At 34.4% G+C, this 21,585-nt stretch overlaps 1 protein-coding gene across 1 annotated transcript; it reads left to right on the top strand.

Annotated features, from left to right (window-relative positions):
- The first annotated feature begins 16,325 nt into the window (after positions 1-16,325).
- Positions 16,326-17,845, top strand: LOC111879964 (uncharacterized). The gene is made up of 8 exons (XM_023876418.2): positions 16,326-16,371; positions 16,480-16,546; positions 16,685-16,767; positions 16,989-17,095; positions 17,165-17,296; positions 17,413-17,546; positions 17,684-17,747; positions 17,831-17,845. The coding sequence occupies exons 1-8, from the start codon at positions 16,326-16,328 to the stop codon at positions 17,843-17,845; spliced, it is 648 nt and encodes a 215-aa protein (XP_023732186.2).
- The last annotated feature ends 3,740 nt before the right edge of the window (positions 17,846-21,585 follow it).

Genomic DNA, 21,585 nt, shown 5'->3' with positions numbered 1-21,585 from the left:
TTTTTTATTTTACGAAACTTGCTCTGCCAATAGTTTGTAATCTTGGAAGCGTTAGGTCACCAACTCGGGATGAAATTGAGGAGATGATTGCATAATAGCTAGCATTAAATCCGAGGTGTGTTAACGTGAGAAAAAGATATATAAATAAATCCACCCATCTAGACATAATTATGTTTTAAATGATCGGATTAGAATGATCTTATGTTGTTTCTTATTTGGTTTGGACATCCTGTTATGCTTCAGATTTTGTTATCTTGAGAGAATTAGAGAGATGAAGAAGGTAATGAACATGAATCAATAAATTCTCATTAAATGAAATGAAATAAGATCAACAACATATATATACAAAGAAGCAACAAAATAACTGATCTAACTAATCTATTTGGTAAATTACTAAAATACCCTCTTATATAACTAACTTCTAACTGACATTGTAAAGAGGAGTATGACGTGGCTCACACCCCCCCCCCCCCCACCCCACCCTCCCTTTCAAGCTTATAAGTATAAACGAACACCAAGCTTGTATACAACATTAGAGTGTTTCAAACCTTGAAGATTATTGGTAAAGATATGTGTGCGTTGCTTGTGTGTTGAAAATGGGTCAAATCAATCAAAATTACTTGAACTTGTTCTCGAACATAGTGGAAATCAAGTTCAATATGTTTGGTTCACTCATGGAAAACAGGGTTTGAAGCAATGTATATGGAAGCTTGATTGTCATATTTAAGAAGAAATGGTGTAATATTTTGGCACATCAAATTCTTGAAACAATCGACGTAACCAAGCCAATTCGACACATACATGTCGCATGGACACATACATGTCGCATGGATCTGTACTCAGCCTCTACTGATGATAAAGAGACAATCATTTTTTTTTGAATTTACATGAAATTGGTGAGCCTCCAAAAATGATGAAATAAACACAAATAGATCTTCGAGTTATGGGACAAGAAGCCGATTCGAAGTCATAGAAAGCTTCCATTTTGAATTATTGTAGATCGTTTAGATATAATGCTTGATTGATTGTTCCTTTTAAGTACTAAAGTACGTAGATAGTTACTTGAAGATGAGCTCGTGAAGGTGACTTGTTGAATTGACGAGAAATTGAAAAAAGAATGACAAATATGGGCGAGTATGTACAAGAAAGTTGAGTTTCCCACAAATTGTCTATAATTGTGGGATCCGACAAAGGATTCTCCATTACTGGTTGTAACTTGATATAGGATGGTGAAGGAGCGATTTTTGTGCCTTGTACAACATACTTTGTAGTAATTCTTTAATAAATTTTCTTTGATGAACAACCATACCACCTTCAATTTTGTTGAACTCAATTCCCAAAAGTATAAAGAAGAAGACCCGTATCCTTAATTTGAAATTTGTCATTCAAATAAGTCTTCAACTTTATAATATCTTCTATATCATTTCCAGCAACCAATACATCATTAACATAAATTGCTACTATGAAAATAGATGAAGAACTCTCTCAAAGCAACAGAAAGCTTGGAGTAGCATTTGCTTGGAGTAGCATTTTCTTGAGGCTTGTTTTAAGCCATAAAAAGAGACTTTTCAATTTGCAAACCAGAGATGGAGATGTCAATGAATAACCTATATGAAGTTTCATTTATACCTCTTCATGTAAATCCCCATATATAAATGCATTATTTACATCAAATCGATGTATGTCGTAATATTGTTTAACTAAAAGACCAATGAGACTTCTAATTGTTGTGAATTTAACAATAGCGAAAATCTCTCATGATAATATATGAATTCCTTTTGAGTGAAGCCTTTTGCCACTAATCTAGCTTTAAAATGTCCAACTTAGCCGTTTATATTTTATTTCACCAAAAAACACCATCCTTCTCAAAAGTGTAATTCTCTTTGAGGTAGTTTTGAGCCGTTTATAACCATACTTAAAAGTGTAAGGTCTTTTTATCAAATGAAGCAAGGATACAAGGGCTAAGTTTGACGAATCGTCCAGGGTTGTTCTTATAAAACCAGTTGTTCTCTCCTACAAAGACGAACCCATGACATAAAAAGGCTTACATCACATCCGGGAAAAGTAAACGGAGATCCGACGGTCGCATGATGGCGGAGCAAGCAGTAGCTGCAACGTGGCAGTCATGTAAAGTTCTTATGCTTGTTGATGAGTATGATGTAGATCACCGCTGCCATAAAATTGAAAAAAGCCGCAAACAAATTCCATCGGTTACTCTCATCACTTGCTCAATCGGAAACGGTGAGTCGATATCCGAGATTTTTCACCCAAATCATTCACTAGATTATCTTCTTTACTAATTTAGTTGCTATCGGATGTGATTATTGCCTGTTGTTTAATTGATTAGTTACCTGATTGAACTTTTTATGTTATGATGGCATTTTCAAAATGAGATCAATCAGAAATAGTATCATAACTCATTGATCGCTGATATGCATTTTGCTTCCTCAATTTTTAGAAGTTATATCGCAAATATTTGTGCAATTTCCTTTCAATTGTGGGCCACTCAAAGAATGCTTAGATTCTTTCTATAGTTCTTAATTTCTTTGTGCTTTATTGTTTATGTTAGTTAATACCTGTGGGAATGATAAAGATTTGCCTTGTAATAGAATAAAAAGTATCATCAGCCAATGTACTAAGGAAAGTAGTGGCAGATTGAGGGTTTGTAGATACAATTAGGAATAGAGAAATTAAATATCCTCCTACTTTTGTTCCTACAAATCCTCCTACCAAATTAAATGACGACATGTAACAAAATGCTATTCTATGAACTAAATAAAACGATTAGTGGAATTGAACTCGTTAAGATATGTTTGCATAAATCCTATCAACTAATTACAAAGATCTTCATCCCCAGTGAAGGTTTTGTTAGTATTATGTATAAACAAGAGTCTTTTCCGGATTCAGATAGATCAAAAAGTGTTGAAGAAAACTCATAAAATCATACCTTATATAACAAATGACTTATATATGTTGTAAGCATACATGTAACAGCAGTATATGTCTACAGAATCACAAACTTGTATGAACTGTAAAATTTATAAAAACTTGCCTTTTTGTAATATGAATGATTCCATTTTCATGAGATTAGCTAGATACGATGTGTGGGCTCATAAAGCATGATGTAAGCCCTCGTTTAAGCAGTCCTTGCTTAGGAAACGTTTTGTAGGATTACGTGTGCGGAGCTTTTACGTCCGATAAACTAATAAAATTTCCTCTTTTGTAGCTCGGTCTAAAGATAGAAATGGATATTGAATTATTTCTTCCAGAACCAAAACCTCAAGTGAGATACTATGGAGCTGCAGCACGTGTTAGAGGTCGTGCACTTGCAAAAATACTTGAGTTCACTGCTAGTAGACACTTCTACTTAGCTGAAATCGAATTGCCTCAGGTGCAGTTTTGTAATGGTAAGTTGTACTTTCTCAAAACAAAATAAAAAAAAGTTTTACATTCTCAACAGACACCGTATCAAAGTTCCACTTCCAATGCGGATTGGACACTGCAATGCTGGAAAGGCATTGTGACAATTCTTAGGTTGATGGAAAAACAACAAAAACTATTTGACAGTAAATGCAAAAGGGCAACCATATATCTTGTTGGGAAAATGGTACCGAAGATTCGCAAAAACACGCCCAATGACAAATAATTGAGAAAATTGACAACAATGGAAAACTCTAAAACCAGCGAAAACCACAATCCCCTAGAGAAAAATTCAATATATGACAAATTATTACAATCACATAAACAAATTTTAAATGCTAAAGGAAAAATGCAACCATATATCTAACGGTGAAATTTTATGATTGCTATCAGGTAGAATATTAAAAGAATTAGCTTTACCATTCAAAAAGGTTTAGCGGCACAACTTGTTACTCGTTTGTCATCTCAGTCATTGTACGATGACAATTGAAAAATAAATAAAGAAAGAAAACTACTTTTAATTAAAAAAAAAAAGAATATTAAATTGGATTGTAAATAGTCATGGTGAGGTGACAATTGAAGGGCGGATAACACCCGCTGCAATGTTTGCAAATACACCAATTGGGCGTAAAACAAAGCGAATCAAGTTATGCCCAAGTGGGACATGGGGCATGTCCTTCTACTTCCCTGGCCTTGTTGACTGGTTGACCTGTGATATCTTGTTCACTTCAAAGACTGTAACTGAAATTACAGTTATGAAAGCTATGCCTATAGCTGTTCCGCCAATTGTTCATAATCAGGATGAAATTGAAGAGATGATTGCAGAATGGCTAGCGTGAAATCTAAATCTTTGTTGGTGTGATAAAGATAGATATATAAATAAATCAACCCATCTAGATATGAATATGTTTTAAGTGATCTTATGTTGTTTCTTATTTGGTTCGTACATCATGTTAAGTTTCAGATTTTCGTGTTATAATGTTTGGATTAAAAACATAGCAATTACTCCAATCTAGCATGTTTATATACAGACACATTTGTGCACGCTCACACATAGAAACACACATGCATGTTGACTGGTCCGCTTCTCTGCAGGGGTAAAAATTGAAGAATTCTTGAATGGTTTTCATGATTTTTTTTTCTCTTTATAATGGCTTTTTCTATAATTAAAATGATAAAATATTAGTGTTTTTTATAACATTTGTTTTTAATATAAAGATGTTAGTTAAGTTAATGCTAAATATTGTAATAACCACTTAACTGATCAAAATGGGAGATGCCGTAATTTACCATTTAAACTATCACTAAATAATAGTATTTTGCAAAATGGCTTTTGAATTTGTTTTTGATTTTACGATATTACTTTTCTCGTAATTTTCAAAAAACCTGTTATTATGCAAAATTAATAATATTCTGGTGAAATGATGTCTTTCTCCACGAGGATCTCTCATTAGTGTATAGCGGGCTTACTTGAGGAGGTACTTTGTACAACAAGAAGCCATGGCAGGTGCCATTGGTGACAAAAACTAACTTATTAGTCAAATAAAACACGATATATGGAAGGATTATGAAAAAAAAAAAAAAAAGTTATTGCTATGTGGGAGGAAATTATATCACTGTATGAAGACAAGGAACTAATATCCGGCAGGAGAATTGAAGGTGCTATTCACAACTATGTCTAAGTATCTCATGACGTAAAAATGTATTTAACCTTCTTGCCTTGACCAATTTCATCCAAGTTCTTGATGAAAGATAGCAAAATAGGAAGGCATGACAGACTAAAGGATGGGCGAACAAATTTAAGCTTTATAAATGTTTGACGTAGGTCTTTATAAACTTTTGGTGTATGTATTTCCTTTTTTAAAAATTTGAGCATTATAAACTATGCTTTTTTTGGTAAAATGTTTAAGTTGTAAAAAATATAATCAACACATTTCTGTAATTCTTGTGTTGCTTCCAAAAGCGATTTAGTACAAGGAAAAAGTAACTATTCAAGAAACAAAATCACCATAAAAGAAAGAAAAGTAGGTTCTGAGATCTTGTTTGGCAAATAATTTTCCGTTTTTTTAACGAGTAAAAGGAAAATACAAATACAATTGATGAGTTTTTTACCTTGAATTAAAAGATGATGTCATGTTCACCGGAATCTTCTTGTGTAGTTTAAAACCTCTTAAATACTTATAGCTTAGGAACTCGCAATTGCCTTGTGTTGATGACAGCTCCAAAAGGTTAAAGATGAAGTCTTCTAAAAAAGGGTGGAGATATATAAGAGAAAGAGAGCGGAACGTTGATCATGAGTTTGTACCAAAGAAATTATGGTCATACCGAAGTTTAGATAGCAACAATATCATTTCATTTAATTTAGAGTAAATTAAACAAATGGTCCTTGTGGTTTGAGTAATTAGCATGTTTGGTTCTTAACTATTGTTTTTTTTAACTCGGACAGTCCTCGAAATATGTTTTTGTTGTTTCTTGGTCCCTACGATACATAAAAAGACTACATTGACCTTATTATTTTTTTATTTAATTAACGTGTTATTATTACTATTATATATAATTTACTGAAACTAAAATGGGTCCACATTCATCCTCTTCTGCCCTTCCCTCTCACCTTCTACTTTCCCTCAACCTTCCTCCCATTGCTTGCAACTTCATAAAACCTCCGACAACCACCACTACAAGAACTCCATTGATTGAAGGTGAAAGAGAAACAAATCCCCCTTCACCTTCATCTTCTATGGAAAACCACTCGCTAGAAACACCAAACATAAACATAAATAAATAAATAAATAAACCCACCAAAAATTCACTCACTGAAAAAGCCACTTGTCGGGAAACCAATTTCCTTCCTCTTATTTGGCAAGAATGCCTCCCTAACCTGTCCTTTCTCGCCTCCTTGGTCTAACTTGGAACACATTGATCTTCATCTTACCAAGAGTTCATGAACCAGGAAACCAGAAATCAATGAACGATTTGAGACAGTTCACAACCTCATATTTTCTAAACAAAAAAAAAACACAAACTAAAGATGAAATTGAAATCTATTGTGTACATAATCTGAGATAGTTCCTATAAATCACAACCCCATGGATGATTAAACCATAGAACTCCCCACATGCTTTGGATGCTTCTCAATTGTACGCACAATCTTTTTAAACATAAATCGATTTCAAATTGCACAAAGATTAGAAAAAACACCAACCCCCTTCTCCTTCGACAATGAGTAGATTCAAATGGGGATGAGAGTTTCAGGGCCCATTGAGTGATAGAGAGGCGGAGTATATTAACTGGTTGTAGACGTATTGAGAGATTCGGCCTCGTCGAAGCTCCCTAGTAAGTTTTTTGGGCGTCATTTGCTTTAAAGTGAGATATAGAGAGGCATAGTAGAGAAACATATTAGTTCGACGAGTGAAGACGGGAAGGAGATAGAGATGGAAGGTTTTCCATTTCTGTTGTTTTATGTTGTTTCACAAGAGGTCGATGTATCTAGGTAGGTCTACTTGAGGTAGAATGGTGGTTCTTGTACTTTATCTTAGAGTGATATACTTTGTTAGTTTTATAAAAATAAAAAATAAAGAAATACCAAAATTTAAAACAAAATACAAAAAATATAATAAGGGTAATATAGTCTTTTTAACTTGGCCAACGACCAAAGTGCAATGCCCGAAAATTCAGGCTAGACATTTAAAATATAGTAAATAATCTTAGCTAAATATGTGATGGTCGTAATGAGTATCTCGTAAATATAATGAGCGCCTAAAACTGACTTTGTATGAGGAAGTTATGATTTTTCAAAGTTTCCGCACAGCAATGTGGACACAAAAATCGAAATTTAAATCGGTTGAGTATTAGTCAAAACAATCTAAACGGGAGTCAAATAACTCATAAATATGAACCCGTTGATATAAAGACAATCGAGAACAGAGTTCATATGAAAGTGTTATGATTTCTACATGTACTTTAACATTATAATCTCTATTGAAATATGAATTTAGAATGGAGTAAGAATCAGCTATTAGGATCTACAGAAAAGTTGTAGAGCTTGTCAAGGGGATTCCAGGGATATATAGAACATCGAAAACGGAGACTGGGTGACGTGGCCCGAGGAGTTCGCGACATGTGAATCAACAAGACGCTGACATGTGTCATTTTCTAGAAGCAATGAGGTATATCACCAGGGCTGCAACACGTGGCGGAAGACGGCTGGACTAACACACTCAATAGGCATGGTGTGCCTCCTGTTTGTGCGCAGCGCCCGTCTGCTCAGCTACATGAACCTCTCGAAATTCACTTAGTTTTCCTCACCATTTACTCCAGAACCCTCTGGAAACCTCCCACCATTTGAATCAAATTTTTTGGAGCTTCTAAATACTTTAGTGGGGCTCTAGCGTGTTTAGGAGTCCGACGAAAAGAAGTGTTCGGGTCAGAGTCCTGCCCGCGTAATTTTTCAGTTTTCGCTAAAATTTATGTAAGTTAACTTGCACTTACCTTGCTTCAAGTGTAACTTATGTTTAAGTTCATTATCATTATTATGAACCTATAAATAAGATTTATCAGTGATTTCATGTGATAATATTGATTGATCTGCTTACATGAATGATGTCTAGACTAGATTCAGTTAGGTATTTAAAGTGGGATTTCCAAACAGTATACTCTATATACCAAACGGACCCTATCTCAAATATGATCTTACCTGGTTATTCATTATTTGATATATCTTGATGTACACATTGGGATTAGTGATGAATCTAGACTATCATTAATCACGAGGAATATAAGACTGAGACTTAGTGATATAAATACCTAGGTCACATCAAAGGAAAAGTTGAGGTGTTAGGTGATGCTCTGCCTAAATCACAAGTTATCAACTTTTAACAAGTGAGTGCATAATTTCTTTCGTCTTACACATAGATATGAAGTATTTATATAATTAAGTGTTATATGTGTCTATTATCTGTGATTAAGACCTTCGGTGTTAGCAGTGGCGGAGCTTCGATCTTTCATTTGGGGGGGGGGGGGGGCGAAAATATAATTTGTATAAAAATTAGGGAACAAGGGGCCATAGTCAAAATTTTGTATTTTTGGGCCTAATATGTATAAATCTTAAAGTATAAGGACTATTTCCGTCAAAAAAATATGGGGGGGGGGGTTATATAAGATCCGCCCTTGTGTGTTAGATGAAACTATATAAGATGATTTTATTTAACCATATATATGTATTTTCATACTTATAATATATTGGATAGTGAAGGGTGATGAGAGATAAGAATACTAATGGGAGCTAATACCTTTTTAGTACTATTGTACCAGCGATGTAATCAGCTAGTAGGGTATTGATGACGACCACATACTATTCTAGATAAGTATGGTGAAACATGGACAAACTTGCAACATGTATATGTTTATGATCCATATATGGGTAGGTTTACAACCTGTAGGTGTTAATCAATCATACGCGGATAGGTTTACAACCTATAGCCTATAGGTGTTAATAAATTATATGCAGACAGGTCTACAACCTATAGGTGTTACTGAACTGTACATGGGCAGGTCTCCAATCTGTAGATGTTATGGAACCACATACCGATAGAACTACGACTTGTGGGTGTGAATGAACTATTCATATGGGTACTTTATTCACCCCATGATTGTCTATTAACACATATTTTTAAGGAATCTCTGTGGTAGTATTGTTTACTCAGATATCCTTTAAGATATATCCCTTGAGATCATCCGTTTAAGATCGGGGGGTGAGAATAATGAGAATGGGTAATCGGCTTGTTTGTTTAATGCAGAATATATAATTAAAACAAATTAATTATATTATTATAGGTGGAAAACTCTATGTGCTCACCAGGCTCCCAAGCTTGAACCACTCAGTTTCTTTGTATCACAGGTAGCGGTACAAAGGTACATAGATAGTAATGTTTAGATCTGATGAGAGATTAGTAAGGCCTCTAATGACTATGTTTATGCTTATGCTTCTTGTATCAGTTATAACATCCCAAGTTTTTAATAATCAATGAAAAACATTTCTTCGGAAATACTTTTCATGAGACAAATTTTAAATTTACAAAGAATACTTTGTTCTAGAATAAGCATAAAGAAAAATGTCTTTTCAGACTGTGAAAATAGGGATGTCACACAAAGACGCGATAAAAGCATACTCTAAGGACTGTCTAATATTTAAAAAAAATTAGGGACTAAACACGCAATTCTCCAAAACCACATGGACCATACGTGTAGTTTACTCTTTAGTTTAGAAGACCTATGACGTCAAAATTACATGGACCCACATGGCAAGTTCCAACCGAGAAACCAGATGGAACCTTCTTCAATGGCTAGATGGTGACAATTTAGGGACTTTAAGATTTAGGTTATCACAATTTAATCTTCATGATTTTCGGTCGCAAATCGGAAACTAGAATGGTCATGTTTAGAGTAAAGTGCAAATTTGGTCCTTATGGTTAGCTAAAAATTTTCATTTTGGTACAAAAAGTTTTAGACTAGCACCACTAGTTCGAAAAAATGATTTTTACTGTGGTTTTGGTCCCTAACAATTTTAAAATAACTTGAAAGTACAGTTAATTATGCCCTTAATATTTTATTTTTTTTGTTTTCTATATATTGAAACATTTTAAAAAATAAAAAATAAAATATTACCTACCCTACCAACCTTTGCCCTTTCTCTCACATGCTACAAGAATCATCTTCCTCCCGATGTTAACAAAACTCACGTTCTAATGAAATAAAAAACATTTTTTTTTTAGATTTGAAGAATAAAACTCTTGATTTTTCTAGATTTGCAAACTAAACTTAAGAACAACTAGATTTATAACTGAAAACAATAAGTACATTACCGGATTTGTAAAACTACAAGAGCTAAATACCATGTTCGTAAAACCCTAGCATTCTCATATACAAAATTAAGAAATTGACACAGATCTCATTGTCGAGCGTCAGATTCATTGCCACCCTTCTAGTTGTTGAACGCCCGAGACATTGTCGTCCTTATCATTGCAGAACGTCGGAGTGGCACTTTGCCATTCTTGGTTCATCTTCTCTGGTTGATGAAACATGAACCCTAGTATCGCCAGCCTTCTAGATCCAAAATCGTCTTTCTTACCCCAAAAATGAACCTAACATTGTCTTCATTGTAACCATTTTTCGTCATACAAAAAGATAACATGAAGATTTGAAAACCTTAGGTTTGTTAGTTCGGAAAACAAATGGCGTGAAGACGGTGGTGCTCCGACGAGATGATGGAGCTCCATCAACAAGGTGCGGCTCCGGTAAAGATCCAAACGAAAACAATTGATGGATGTCCGAAAACAATATGGAGAGATGGGGGAGAGAGAGATAGAGATAGAGAGAGAGAGAGAGAGTGTGTGTGTGTGTGTGTGTGTGTGTGTTAAACGAGAGAATCGTGGGTTGGGTGGGTTAGTAGGAGGTGGGGTGAAGGCTGACATTGTCTGTTTTGTTTTTTTTTTTTTTTTTTTAATTTGAGAAATATTTGAATAATAAAAAATTGAAAAAAAAAAAACAATAATTGTGAAATAGTACTTTCAACTCATTTCAAAATTACAACCGATCAAAACCAAAATAAAAATCAGTTTTAGATCAATGGTGTTAGTTCAAAACGTTTAGAACAAAAATAGCAATTTTTGGGTTAACTATATGGATAATTTTTACAGTTTTGTCTCAATTTTATCGATAATCGTATTGTTAACATTAGCTTCTTTATGAGTCAAATATGCTTTTACCACTATCCACTTTTCAATCTCGTCTTTCCTTGTTCGTTTCTCGAAGATTTCATTACAAAGTGTTGATTTAATCATGGGGGTGTGTTTTTTTTCTAAGTTTATGGATGTGTGTTTTTCTATGTTTATGGACTCACTATTGAGACTTTTAGATTGCCGATTGGTATTAGACAAGTTACACAACATTAGAGATGGATGATAACAAAAGTTTACAAGATTCAAGTATATATAATGGGTTTCGTTTCGTGACACAAACATTTTGAAATAATATCAAGGCCATGGTTTTCAACAACTCAAGATTTATTTTAACCAAACACATTTACAAACTAATTTTATACCCTTCTCAAAAGTGTGATTCTCTTTTTGAGCGGTTTATAACCATACTTAAAAGTGTAAGGTCTTTTTATCAAAGGAAGCAAAGCTATAAGGGCTAAGTTTGACAAATCGTCCACTCGTTTTTCTTATAAAACCAGTTCAGTTGTGCTCTCCTACAAGAAGACGAACCCATGACGTAAAAAGGCTTACATCAAATCCGGGAAAAAGTAAACGGAGATCCGACAGTCGCATGATGGCGGAGCAAGCAGTAACTGCAACGTGGCAGTCATGTAAAGTTGTTATGCTTCATGATGATAAAAATGCAGATAACCATCAAAGCTGCCATAGAATTAAAAAAAGCAGCAAACAAATTTCACCGTTTACTCTCATCACTTGCTCAATCGGCAACGGTGAGTCCACATCGGAGCTTTTTCACCCAAATCGCTCACTAGATTATCTTCTTTACTACTTTTGTTGCTATCGAATGTGATTATTGCCTTTTGTTTAATTGATTAGTTATCTGAATTGAACTTTTCATGTTATCGCGTACAGTCTATGTGCATTTTCAAAATGAGATCGATCAGAAATAGTATTATAACTCATCGATCGCTGATGTGCATTTTGCTTCTATAATTTTTAGAAATGTTTTGGCGAATTTTGTGATTTTTTTTCATATGTAGCTAACTCAAAGCACGCTTAGATTCTTTCTGTAGTTCTTAATTTCTTTGTGCTTTATTGTTTATGTTAGTTAATACCTGTGCGAATGATAAAGATTTGTCTTCTAATAGAATCAAAAGTATCATCAGCCAATGTACTACGGAAAGTACTGTTAGATTGAGGGTTTGTAGGTACAATTAGGAATAACATGTAACGAAATGCTATTCTATGAACTAAATAAAACGATTAGTGGAATTGAACTCGTTAAGATATGTTTGCATAAATCCTATCAACTAATTACAAAGATCTTCATCTCCGGTGATTGAAGGTTTTGTTAGTATTATGTAAAAACAATTCTTTTTCAGATTCAAATAGATCAAATAGTAGGAAATATTTTCTCCAGAATAGTCAAGTGTTAAAGAAAACTCATAAAATTAATCATACCATATATAACAAATGACTTATAAGAGGAGTATGTATCTAGAGAATCAAAAACTTTTATGAACTCTAAAATTTATAAAAACTTGCCTTTTTGTAATATGAATGATTCCCTTTTGATGAGATTAGCTAGAAACTAAAAATTAAACCATGGCATAAGCCCTCGTTTAAGCGATCCTTGCTTAGGACACGATATGTAAGATTAATAAAATGTCCTCTTTTGTAGCTCGGTCTAAAGATAGTATTGGAAATGGAAGTGTTTCTTGCTGAACCAAAACCTCGAGTGAGATACTATGGAGCTGCAGCAAGTGTTAGAGACCCTGCACTTGCAAAAATACTTGAGTTCAGTGCTAGTAGTCACTTCTACTTAGCTGAAATCGAACTGCCTCAGGTGCAATTTTGTAATGGTAAGTTGTACTCTCTCAAAACCAAATAAAAAATATATAGTGTTACATTCTCAGCAGTATCTTAGTTCCACTTCCACTGCAATGCTGGAAAATGGTCCCGAAGATTCGCAAAAACGCGCCCAATGACTAAGAATTGAGAAAATTGACCACAAGAATATATGTGGAAAACTCTAAAACCCGTAAAAACACAATCTTCTAGAGAAAAACTCACTATACGACAAATTATTACAATCACATAAACAAATTATAAATGCAAATGGAAAAATGAAACCATATATCTAATGGTGAAATTTTATGGTTGCTATCAGGTAAAATCGATTGGAATGTGAATAGGCATGGTGAGGTGACAATTGAAGGGCGGATAACACCCGCTGCAATATTTGCAAATACACTTGGACGCAAAACAAAGCGAATCAAGCTATGCCCAAGTGAGCCATGGGGTATGTCCTTCAACTTCCCTGGCCCTGTTAGATGGTGGACGGCTTATGTCGAGTTTACTTCGAATACTGTAATGGAAGTTACAGTTATGAAAGTTGCGCCTATGCAAGTTCCGCCAATTGTTCATAATCAGGATGAAATTGAAGAGATGATTGCAGAATGGCTAGCGTGAAATCTAAATCTTTGTTGGTGTGATAAGGTGAGATAAAGATAGATATATAAATAAATCAACCCATCTAGATATGAATATATATATATATATATATATATATATATATATATATATATATATATATATATATATATATATATATATATATATATATATATATATATATATATATATGTTTTAAGTGATGTTATGTTGTTTCTTATTTGGTTCGGATATCATGTTAAGTTTCAGATTTTCATGTTTAAGTATGTTTGGACTAAAAACGTAGCAATCACCCCAATCTAGCATGTTTATATACATCCATATTTTGTGCGTGCTCACGCATACCCATAAACACACATGGTGACCGGCCAGCATCTCTGCAGGTGCAAAAAATCAAGAATTCTTGAATGGTTTTCAGGAAAAGTATTTATTTATTTATTTATTTAACGGCTTTCTATAAAATGATAAAATATTAGTGATTTTTTATAACATTTGTTCTTATATAAAGAAGTTAGTTAAAATAATGCTAAATATTGTAATAATCACTTGGAAGTTGCCATAATTTACCATTTGAACTATCACCAAATAATCATATCTTTTGCTAAATAGTTTTTGAATTTGTTTTTGATTTTACGATACAACTTTTCTCGTAATTTACAAAAAACCTTATGCAAAATTAATAATATTTTTATGAAATCATGTTTAATTTCTCCAACGGATCTCTCATTCATGTATGGTGGGTTGAGGAAGGTACTTTGTACAACAAGAAGTCATGGCAGTTGCCATTCGTGACAAAAACTAACCTATATATTAGTCAAATAAATATGGAAGGATTATGAAGAAAAAAAAAAAAGAACTAGTTGTTGCTATGTGGTAAGCCAATATGCTAGAGGATTCTGTGAAAGTATGATTAAAAACGAGAGCTTAAGAATGTCATCCTCTTCTGTAGAGGAATAGCCGTTTTTATATTAAACAAGATTAGAGTTTTATTAGGGTTGGACCGTCATTAGTTGCTTTAAAAGCAAGTAATATTAATCCGGATTTAATAAAGATTTAGGGTTACCAAAACTTATGAGTTTCATTAGTTTTACCATAATCACCATCAAGAAATTGAATTTTTCACTATGTTCCCAAATGTAAAATTCGGTGAGGTTTTGGGGCGCTGCCCTTATACCCCGTTAGGGGCGCTGCCCCTATACCTCGCCAAAGGGGCGCTGCCACCGGACCCCCGACTATTCGTCAAACCAGCTTCTAATTCAATCTTATACATGCGTACACTTCGCACAACTTCATACATATATTAGAGTACAAATTATGAAGCCCCTTAGCTCACGTGTTAGTTCTAATTACTTAAAATGACATGGTGACACTAAAATCATCAACAGTGTTCTCCTACAATAAGACGAACCCGTGACGTAAAAAAGCCTACATCACATCCGGGAAAAGTAAACGGAGATCCGACGGTCGCATGATGGCGCACTACAAGAATAAGAACCTATAGCGACGAGATCTATAGGGACGACATTTGTCGTTGCTATTGGCTACCTATAGGGACGACATCTCGTTGCCATAGATTTGATGATTTTTTTTTACTTTTGAGGCTACAGCGACGATTTCTCGACTCAGTGTGTTAAGCGGGAAAGGATGTGTGTTTAGCGCGCCCTTCACGGAAATAAAGCTCGGACGTTGATAGCTATAGGGACGACTTGTCGTCCCCATAGCTTTCTATGCCCAACATTAGAAGAGCATCCCCTTCGTTTATTCATGCACGCTCAATCATCAGTCTCTCTCTCTCTCTCTCTCTCTCTCTCTCTCTCTCTCTCTCTCTCTCTCTCGATCGACAATTCACCCCTGGGCCCTGGTGACTTCCTCACCTCCTACTCCCGGCAAATCTTCTTACTAACTCTCAATCCTCATGTTAGTTGCTGAAGACCACCGACGATTAGCTTCAATGCCGACGATTCTAACTACCTGCTTCATTTTCACCTCCTGTTACAAATTCTAAATAATAGATGCCCCACTCCGGCGACCTAGGTTAGTGTTCAATTATTAGGAGCCTCTTCATTTCATTCTCTACAAATCAGGCTTTCAGACTTGGGAGTACATGTATTCTCCTTTCATTTCAGACATTCGTAATGATTCTATAAACATGGAACAGTTGTGAATTTACATTTAATTCAAATGAAGAGTAGCCTTTTGATTTTATGTTTTTGTTTACAGGTACTCTGGTTTTATAGTCAATGAAGTGGATTTAGATGGAAATGTTGTACTTTTGACTTCCTTAGATGCACCAATGGAGGTCTGTTATCATCTAATTCACAATCATATCCATTCATCCTTACATCTGACTTTAACGGTCTACATTTTTTCGATTCAGACAGCAGAGGAACATGAATCAAAGACTACAAATCAACAAAATGGTAACCATTTTAGTGAAATTGAATCGTTTAGAGCCCTAGTTGGTGACTCTGATGCCAACTCCCTGAAGGAGTTTATAGATAAGATAAATTCAAATGATGAAGATGGAGTTATAGTTACCAATACCTCCATTGTTCTTTCTCCAAGTTCTGATAAAGTTCATCGAACAGTAGGAATCTCTCTTATCAATGTTTCTTTTCATCAATTATAGCTAATCAATAGTATGTGTATGTGTAATTTACTAATAATTTGCTCCCTTCAGGCAGTTCATGATTTTTTTTAAAGAGAAACTCAAGTTCTTGGTTACAGACACAGTAGATGGACCTAAATCCTCATCAAATGCATACTTACATGTCTGCTTCAGGTTCTTTTGTTGATATCCTTTTTCTTTCATTATTAGTATACTATCCAAAGATACTTCGCATGTAAATCAGCAGTTAACAAGAATTATGTTACTCTGATTGTGTTGTAGATCCAGTCTCTTGTGTGTTTGCAACCACCACTCATGACCATCGTATTCATCTTATAGCACAGGACAGGTGCTTCATCATAGCATGTGCTTTGGTCTTGATTTATATCATTGAATCTTTATATTAGTCATTATTATTATTCATTTCATGGATAATAATTGTGGTATTAATTTATTAACACTTGATTGATTCAACATGGAATTACAGCTATGTTGCACATATCGAGCATATGACGCCATGGATGAAACAACTGTTGCCTTCTCAATTGGTGTCAACCCCTCAGGAACAAAGTAAGCTTATATTATTTTGAAGGACTACAACACATTTTCTTTCATCTTTATTTTATTTGTTTCTTATAGAACCATACATTCCTTTCTTTCTGTTACAACATTGTACTTAAAAAAATCAACAATGCCATAATTGGTTAGACTTTTCAAAGTATAATTTCTTAATAAGAAAAAGAAATGAATGAAAGTTTGTTTCTATATAAATATTAACTTATTTGATTCAGGATATTTGTTGGATACAACAAATCCATCAGGATATTTGATATTCATCGCCCTGGTAGAGATTTCCAACAACATTCAACCATCCAAGGAAACAAGGAAGGACAATCAGGTTGGTGTGGTTAATTACAAGGGTATTTTGGGTATTTCACTAATAATGAGCTTTATTCCTTGCTCTCAGGTATCATATTATGAAATGCCTTTTCTCCAAGTCATACGGGGATGCTTGCTACAGGGTCATACAGGGATACATAGAGAAGATAATATGGAGCTCTTATATGTCCTACATGGTCAAGAAGGTGGGGTTACACATGTAAGTAAGCCAGCTATATATATATATATATATATATATATATATATATATATATATATATATATATATATGTTTATATTTAATCATGGTTTAAAAAATGACCATTTTACCCTCAGGTTCAATTCTCCAAAGATGGGAATTATCTTTGGAAAATAATGAAAGAGGCAGAGGTAATAAGAAGAGGAAAGGAAGAGATGAGACTCCTTATGACAGTAGAGGTTCAGATCCAGCATCTTGGAAAGTTCCTCAGGTAGTGTCTATTATAGCAACATACATTCATATATTTGTTTATTATAGCATCCTATTTCCTTTCATTAATGACAATGTTTTACTTTTGAAGCTTTATATTCTTTATTAATGACAATGTTTTCAAATATTCATCTCCAGATTTCATCTTTGTAAGGAAAACAAGGATACACAACGTAAGGAAGACAGAAGGGCAAGATTGCAGGTATGTTGAGACTTGAGACATATGCTCTTACTTCTTATGCAATATAAACATTTTAATGACAATTTTGCCCTTTTTGTATATAGGCACAGTTCTCATAGATGCGTCCAATTGCAATGGCGCCAGCTGTAGCACCATGTATGCCAATGTATTCACCTGGTGGGCCAGGTTTAGGTCAACAAATATTCTATGGTCAAGCTCAGCCTACATTCATTCCTCCACAGGTAATAACATTTAATAAAAAATATTCTTTTTATTATAATCATGTTTCAAGATTTTTCATGGTGTTGAATATTTTGTTCTTGTAAAGATCTTTTCAAAACTAAACAACTTTTTTTTAAAACCATGTACAACCTGGATTTGGGTATCAACAGCAACTCGTGCCAGGTATGCGTCCAGGTGGCGCCCTAATGCCAAACTTCTTCATGCCAATGGTGCAGCAAGGTCAACAAGTTCAACACCCAGGTGGCAGGCGTGCTACTGGTCTAGGTTAGCAAAACCAGCAGCCTATACCCCTAATGCAGCAACATGTTAGAATTCCAACCTCTTTTAAAAAATTTTCAGTGATATTAATAATTAAATTAATTAATTGAGATTGATTACAACAAATGAATAACAGATGATGCGTTGAGAGACACTGGAATCACAAATGAATTCCAATCTTCATGGGAGGATGTACCGTTACCCCTGGACGGAATGTTTCGGATGGTTCCATGACCGGAATTGGAGGTGGGGGAATGGTTTCTGTTCCGTATGACATGGGTGGAATGGCATTGAGAGACACTGGAATCACACAACCCATTCCGATTGGTGCGTTGGCTTCTGCACTTGCTAATGCTTCCCCCACAAAACAGAGAACGGTATATGTTGCAGTTGTGAAACACTTGGAAACTGTCGCAAGGGTAAACCTGTCATTTTATTTACTTGTGGATTAACTTAAACATTGCAAGTGTATATGTTGACTCAGAATGTGTTTATATGTGCAGACTGAAGTAACTTCCATTAAGGAAGAAGCAGTGAGCATGATTCTTGATCCAAGGGATGGTGATATTCTTTTAGTTTCTGATATCATCATTTAAATTTATTTTTATAAATTGAGATAGAAATGTCATATGATTATTTGTTTTCTTTAATGTAAGTTTTTGATTACATTATATTTTTAATAATATAAAAGTTATTAATTATATTTGTAATAATGTAGTGTTTTGAGATTGTATCGAATATTAATGTTTTGCAGTTAAATTTACCATTTTATATATTTTGTAAATTTACTGTTTTAGCAATTTTGTGATATGAGAACTGGGAAATTATAGAGAAAAAAAAGCAGCTGTATGGGCATACCTATAGAGACGACATGTCGTTTCTATAGGTGGATCTATAGAGACGACATGTCGTCTCTACAGATGCATCTACCACCACGACACGTTGTCGCTAAGGGCTAAGGTGAGTCGATTGTATCTCTATCTATGGAGAGGACATGTTGTGTTTATACGTATACCAATAGAGACGACATGTCGTCTCTATAGCTTCATTTATGGAGACCAACAACGTATAGCGACAAACCAAAACAGAACGACATGTCGTCTCTAAAAGATACCTATTGCGACGATATTTATAGCGACGACCAAAAATATCTATTGCGACGGGGCTATGAGGACGAGAGCTGTAGGGACGACATGTCCTCCCGGCCACCTATAACGACGACATTTTTAACCTATAGAGACGACATTTGTCGTCCCTATAGGTCCCGTTTCTTGTAGTGGCGGAGCAAGCAGTAACCGCAACGTGGCAGTCATGTAAAGTTCTTATGCTTCGTGATGATAAAAATGAAGATCACCATCAAAGCTGCCATAGAATTGAAAAAAACAACAAACAAATTTCACCGTTTACTCTTGCTCAATCGGCAACGGTGAGTCCACACCGGAGTTTTTTTCACCCAAATCGTTCACTAGATTATCTTCTTTGCTACTTTAGTTGCCATCGAATGTGATTATTGCCTTTTGTTTAATTGATTAGTTATCCAATTTGAACTTTTAATGTTATTGCGTACAGTCCATGTGCATTTCAAAATAAAATCGATCAGAAATAGTATCATAACTCACCGATTGCTGATGTGCATTTTGCTTCCATAATTTTAAAAAATTATTTGGCGAATTTTGTGCAAATTGTTTTTTCATATAGGGCTCACTCAAAGCACGCTTAGATTCTTCTATATCTCTTAATTTCTTTGTGCTTTATTGTTTATGCTGTTTCACACCCGTTCTTATGATAAATATGTGTATGCTAATAGAACCAAAAGTATCACCAGCCACTGTACTATGGAAAGTAGTGGCAGATTGAGGGTTTGTACGTACAATTGGGAATAACATGTAATGTAATGCTATTCTATGAACTAAATAAAACAATTTGTGGTATTGAATTGGATAATTACAAAGATTTTCATCCCCCGTGATTGAAGGTTAAATTTTTGGAGTTTTAAAAAGTGTCTTTATTAGATTAAGATGGATCAAATAGTAAGAAATCTTGATCTTTAACATGGAAGGTTAAATTTTATGAGTATTATTTACAAACAAACGTCTTTATTAGATTCAGATGGATCAAATAGTAGGAAATCTTGATCTTAACATGGAAGGTTAAACTTTATGAGTATTATTTACAAACAAGCATCTTTGTTAGATTCAAATGGATCAAATAAAAGGAAAGCTTGATCTTGACATAATAACTTTCTCCTGAATAGTAAAGTGTTGAAGAACTCATAAAATCATACCTTATATAATAAATGACTTATATGTGTTGTAAGCACACATGTAACAGGAGTATGTGTCTAGAGAATCACAAACTATATATTATGTACCGTAAACTTTAAAAAAAACTTGCCTTTTTGTAATATGAACGATTCCATTTTCATGAGATTAGCTAGAAATTAAACCATGACGTAAGACCTTCTTTTAGCGATCCTTGCTTATGACAAGATATGTAAGATTACGCGTGCGGAGCAAACTAATAAAATTTCCTCTTTTGTAGCTCGGTCTAAAGATGGAAATGGGTTTTGAATTTTTTCTTCCAGAACCAAAACCTCAAGTGAGATACTATGGAGCTACAACATGTGTTAGAGGTCGTACACTTGCAAACATACTTGAATTCACTGCTAGTGAACACTTCTACTTAACTGAAATCGAATTGCCTCAAGTGCAGTTTTCTAATGGTAAGTTGTACTTTCTCAAAACCAAATAAAAAAGTGTTTTGAGGCTGGATAGGAATTGTGACAGAGGTTGCTGGAAAAACAACAAAAACTATTTAACAGTAAATGCAAAAGTGAAACCGTATATCTTGTTAGGAAAATGGTCCCGAAGATTCACAAAAACACGCCCAGTGACAAAGAATTGAGAAAATTAACCACAAGAATATATGTGGAAAACTCTAAAACTAGCGAAAACCACAATCATTTAGAGAAAAGTTCACTATATGACAAATTATTACAATCACATAAACAAATTATAAATACAAATGGAAAAATGCAACCATATATCTAATGGTGAATTTTATGATTGCTATCAGGTGAAATATTTTATCGGATTGTAAATAGTCATGGTGAGGTGACAATTGAAAGGTGGATAACGTCGCCTGCAATATTTGCAAATACACCAATTAGACGTAAAACAAAGCGAATCAAGTTATGCCCAAGTGAGTCGTGGCCCATGGGGCATGTCCTTCTACTTCCCTGCCCTGTTCACTGGTTGACGTCTGATATCTTGTTTACTTCAAAGACTGTAATTGAAATTACAGTTATGAAAGCTATGCCTATACCTGTTCCCCCAATTTTTCATAATTGGGATGAAAT

This window comes from Lactuca sativa, chromosome 9 (genome assembly GCF_002870075.4).
Source record: "Lactuca sativa cultivar Salinas chromosome 9, Lsat_Salinas_v11, whole genome shotgun sequence".
Classification (NCBI taxonomy): domain Eukaryota; kingdom Viridiplantae; phylum Streptophyta; class Magnoliopsida; order Asterales; family Asteraceae; genus Lactuca; species Lactuca sativa.
The sequence above is the reverse complement of the archived record's forward strand: the minus strand, read 5'-3'. Positions and strand labels throughout refer to the sequence as shown.

What these genes read in the sequence shown, in the direction of transcription:
- LOC111879964 (XM_023876418.2), top strand. Translation starts at nt 16,326, where the DNA reads ATGGACCTAAATCCTCATCAAATGCATACTTACATGTCTGCTTCAG. An exon ending in TACTTACATGTCTGCTTCAG is followed by an intron (nt 16,372 to 16,479) that starts GTTCTTTTGTTG and finishes ATTGTGTTGTAG; the next exon opens with ATCCAGTCTCTTGTGTGTTT. An exon ending in GTCAACCCCTCAGGAACAAA is followed by an intron (nt 16,768 to 16,988) that starts GTAAGCTTATAT and finishes TATTTGATTCAG; the next exon opens with GATATTTGTTGGATACAACA.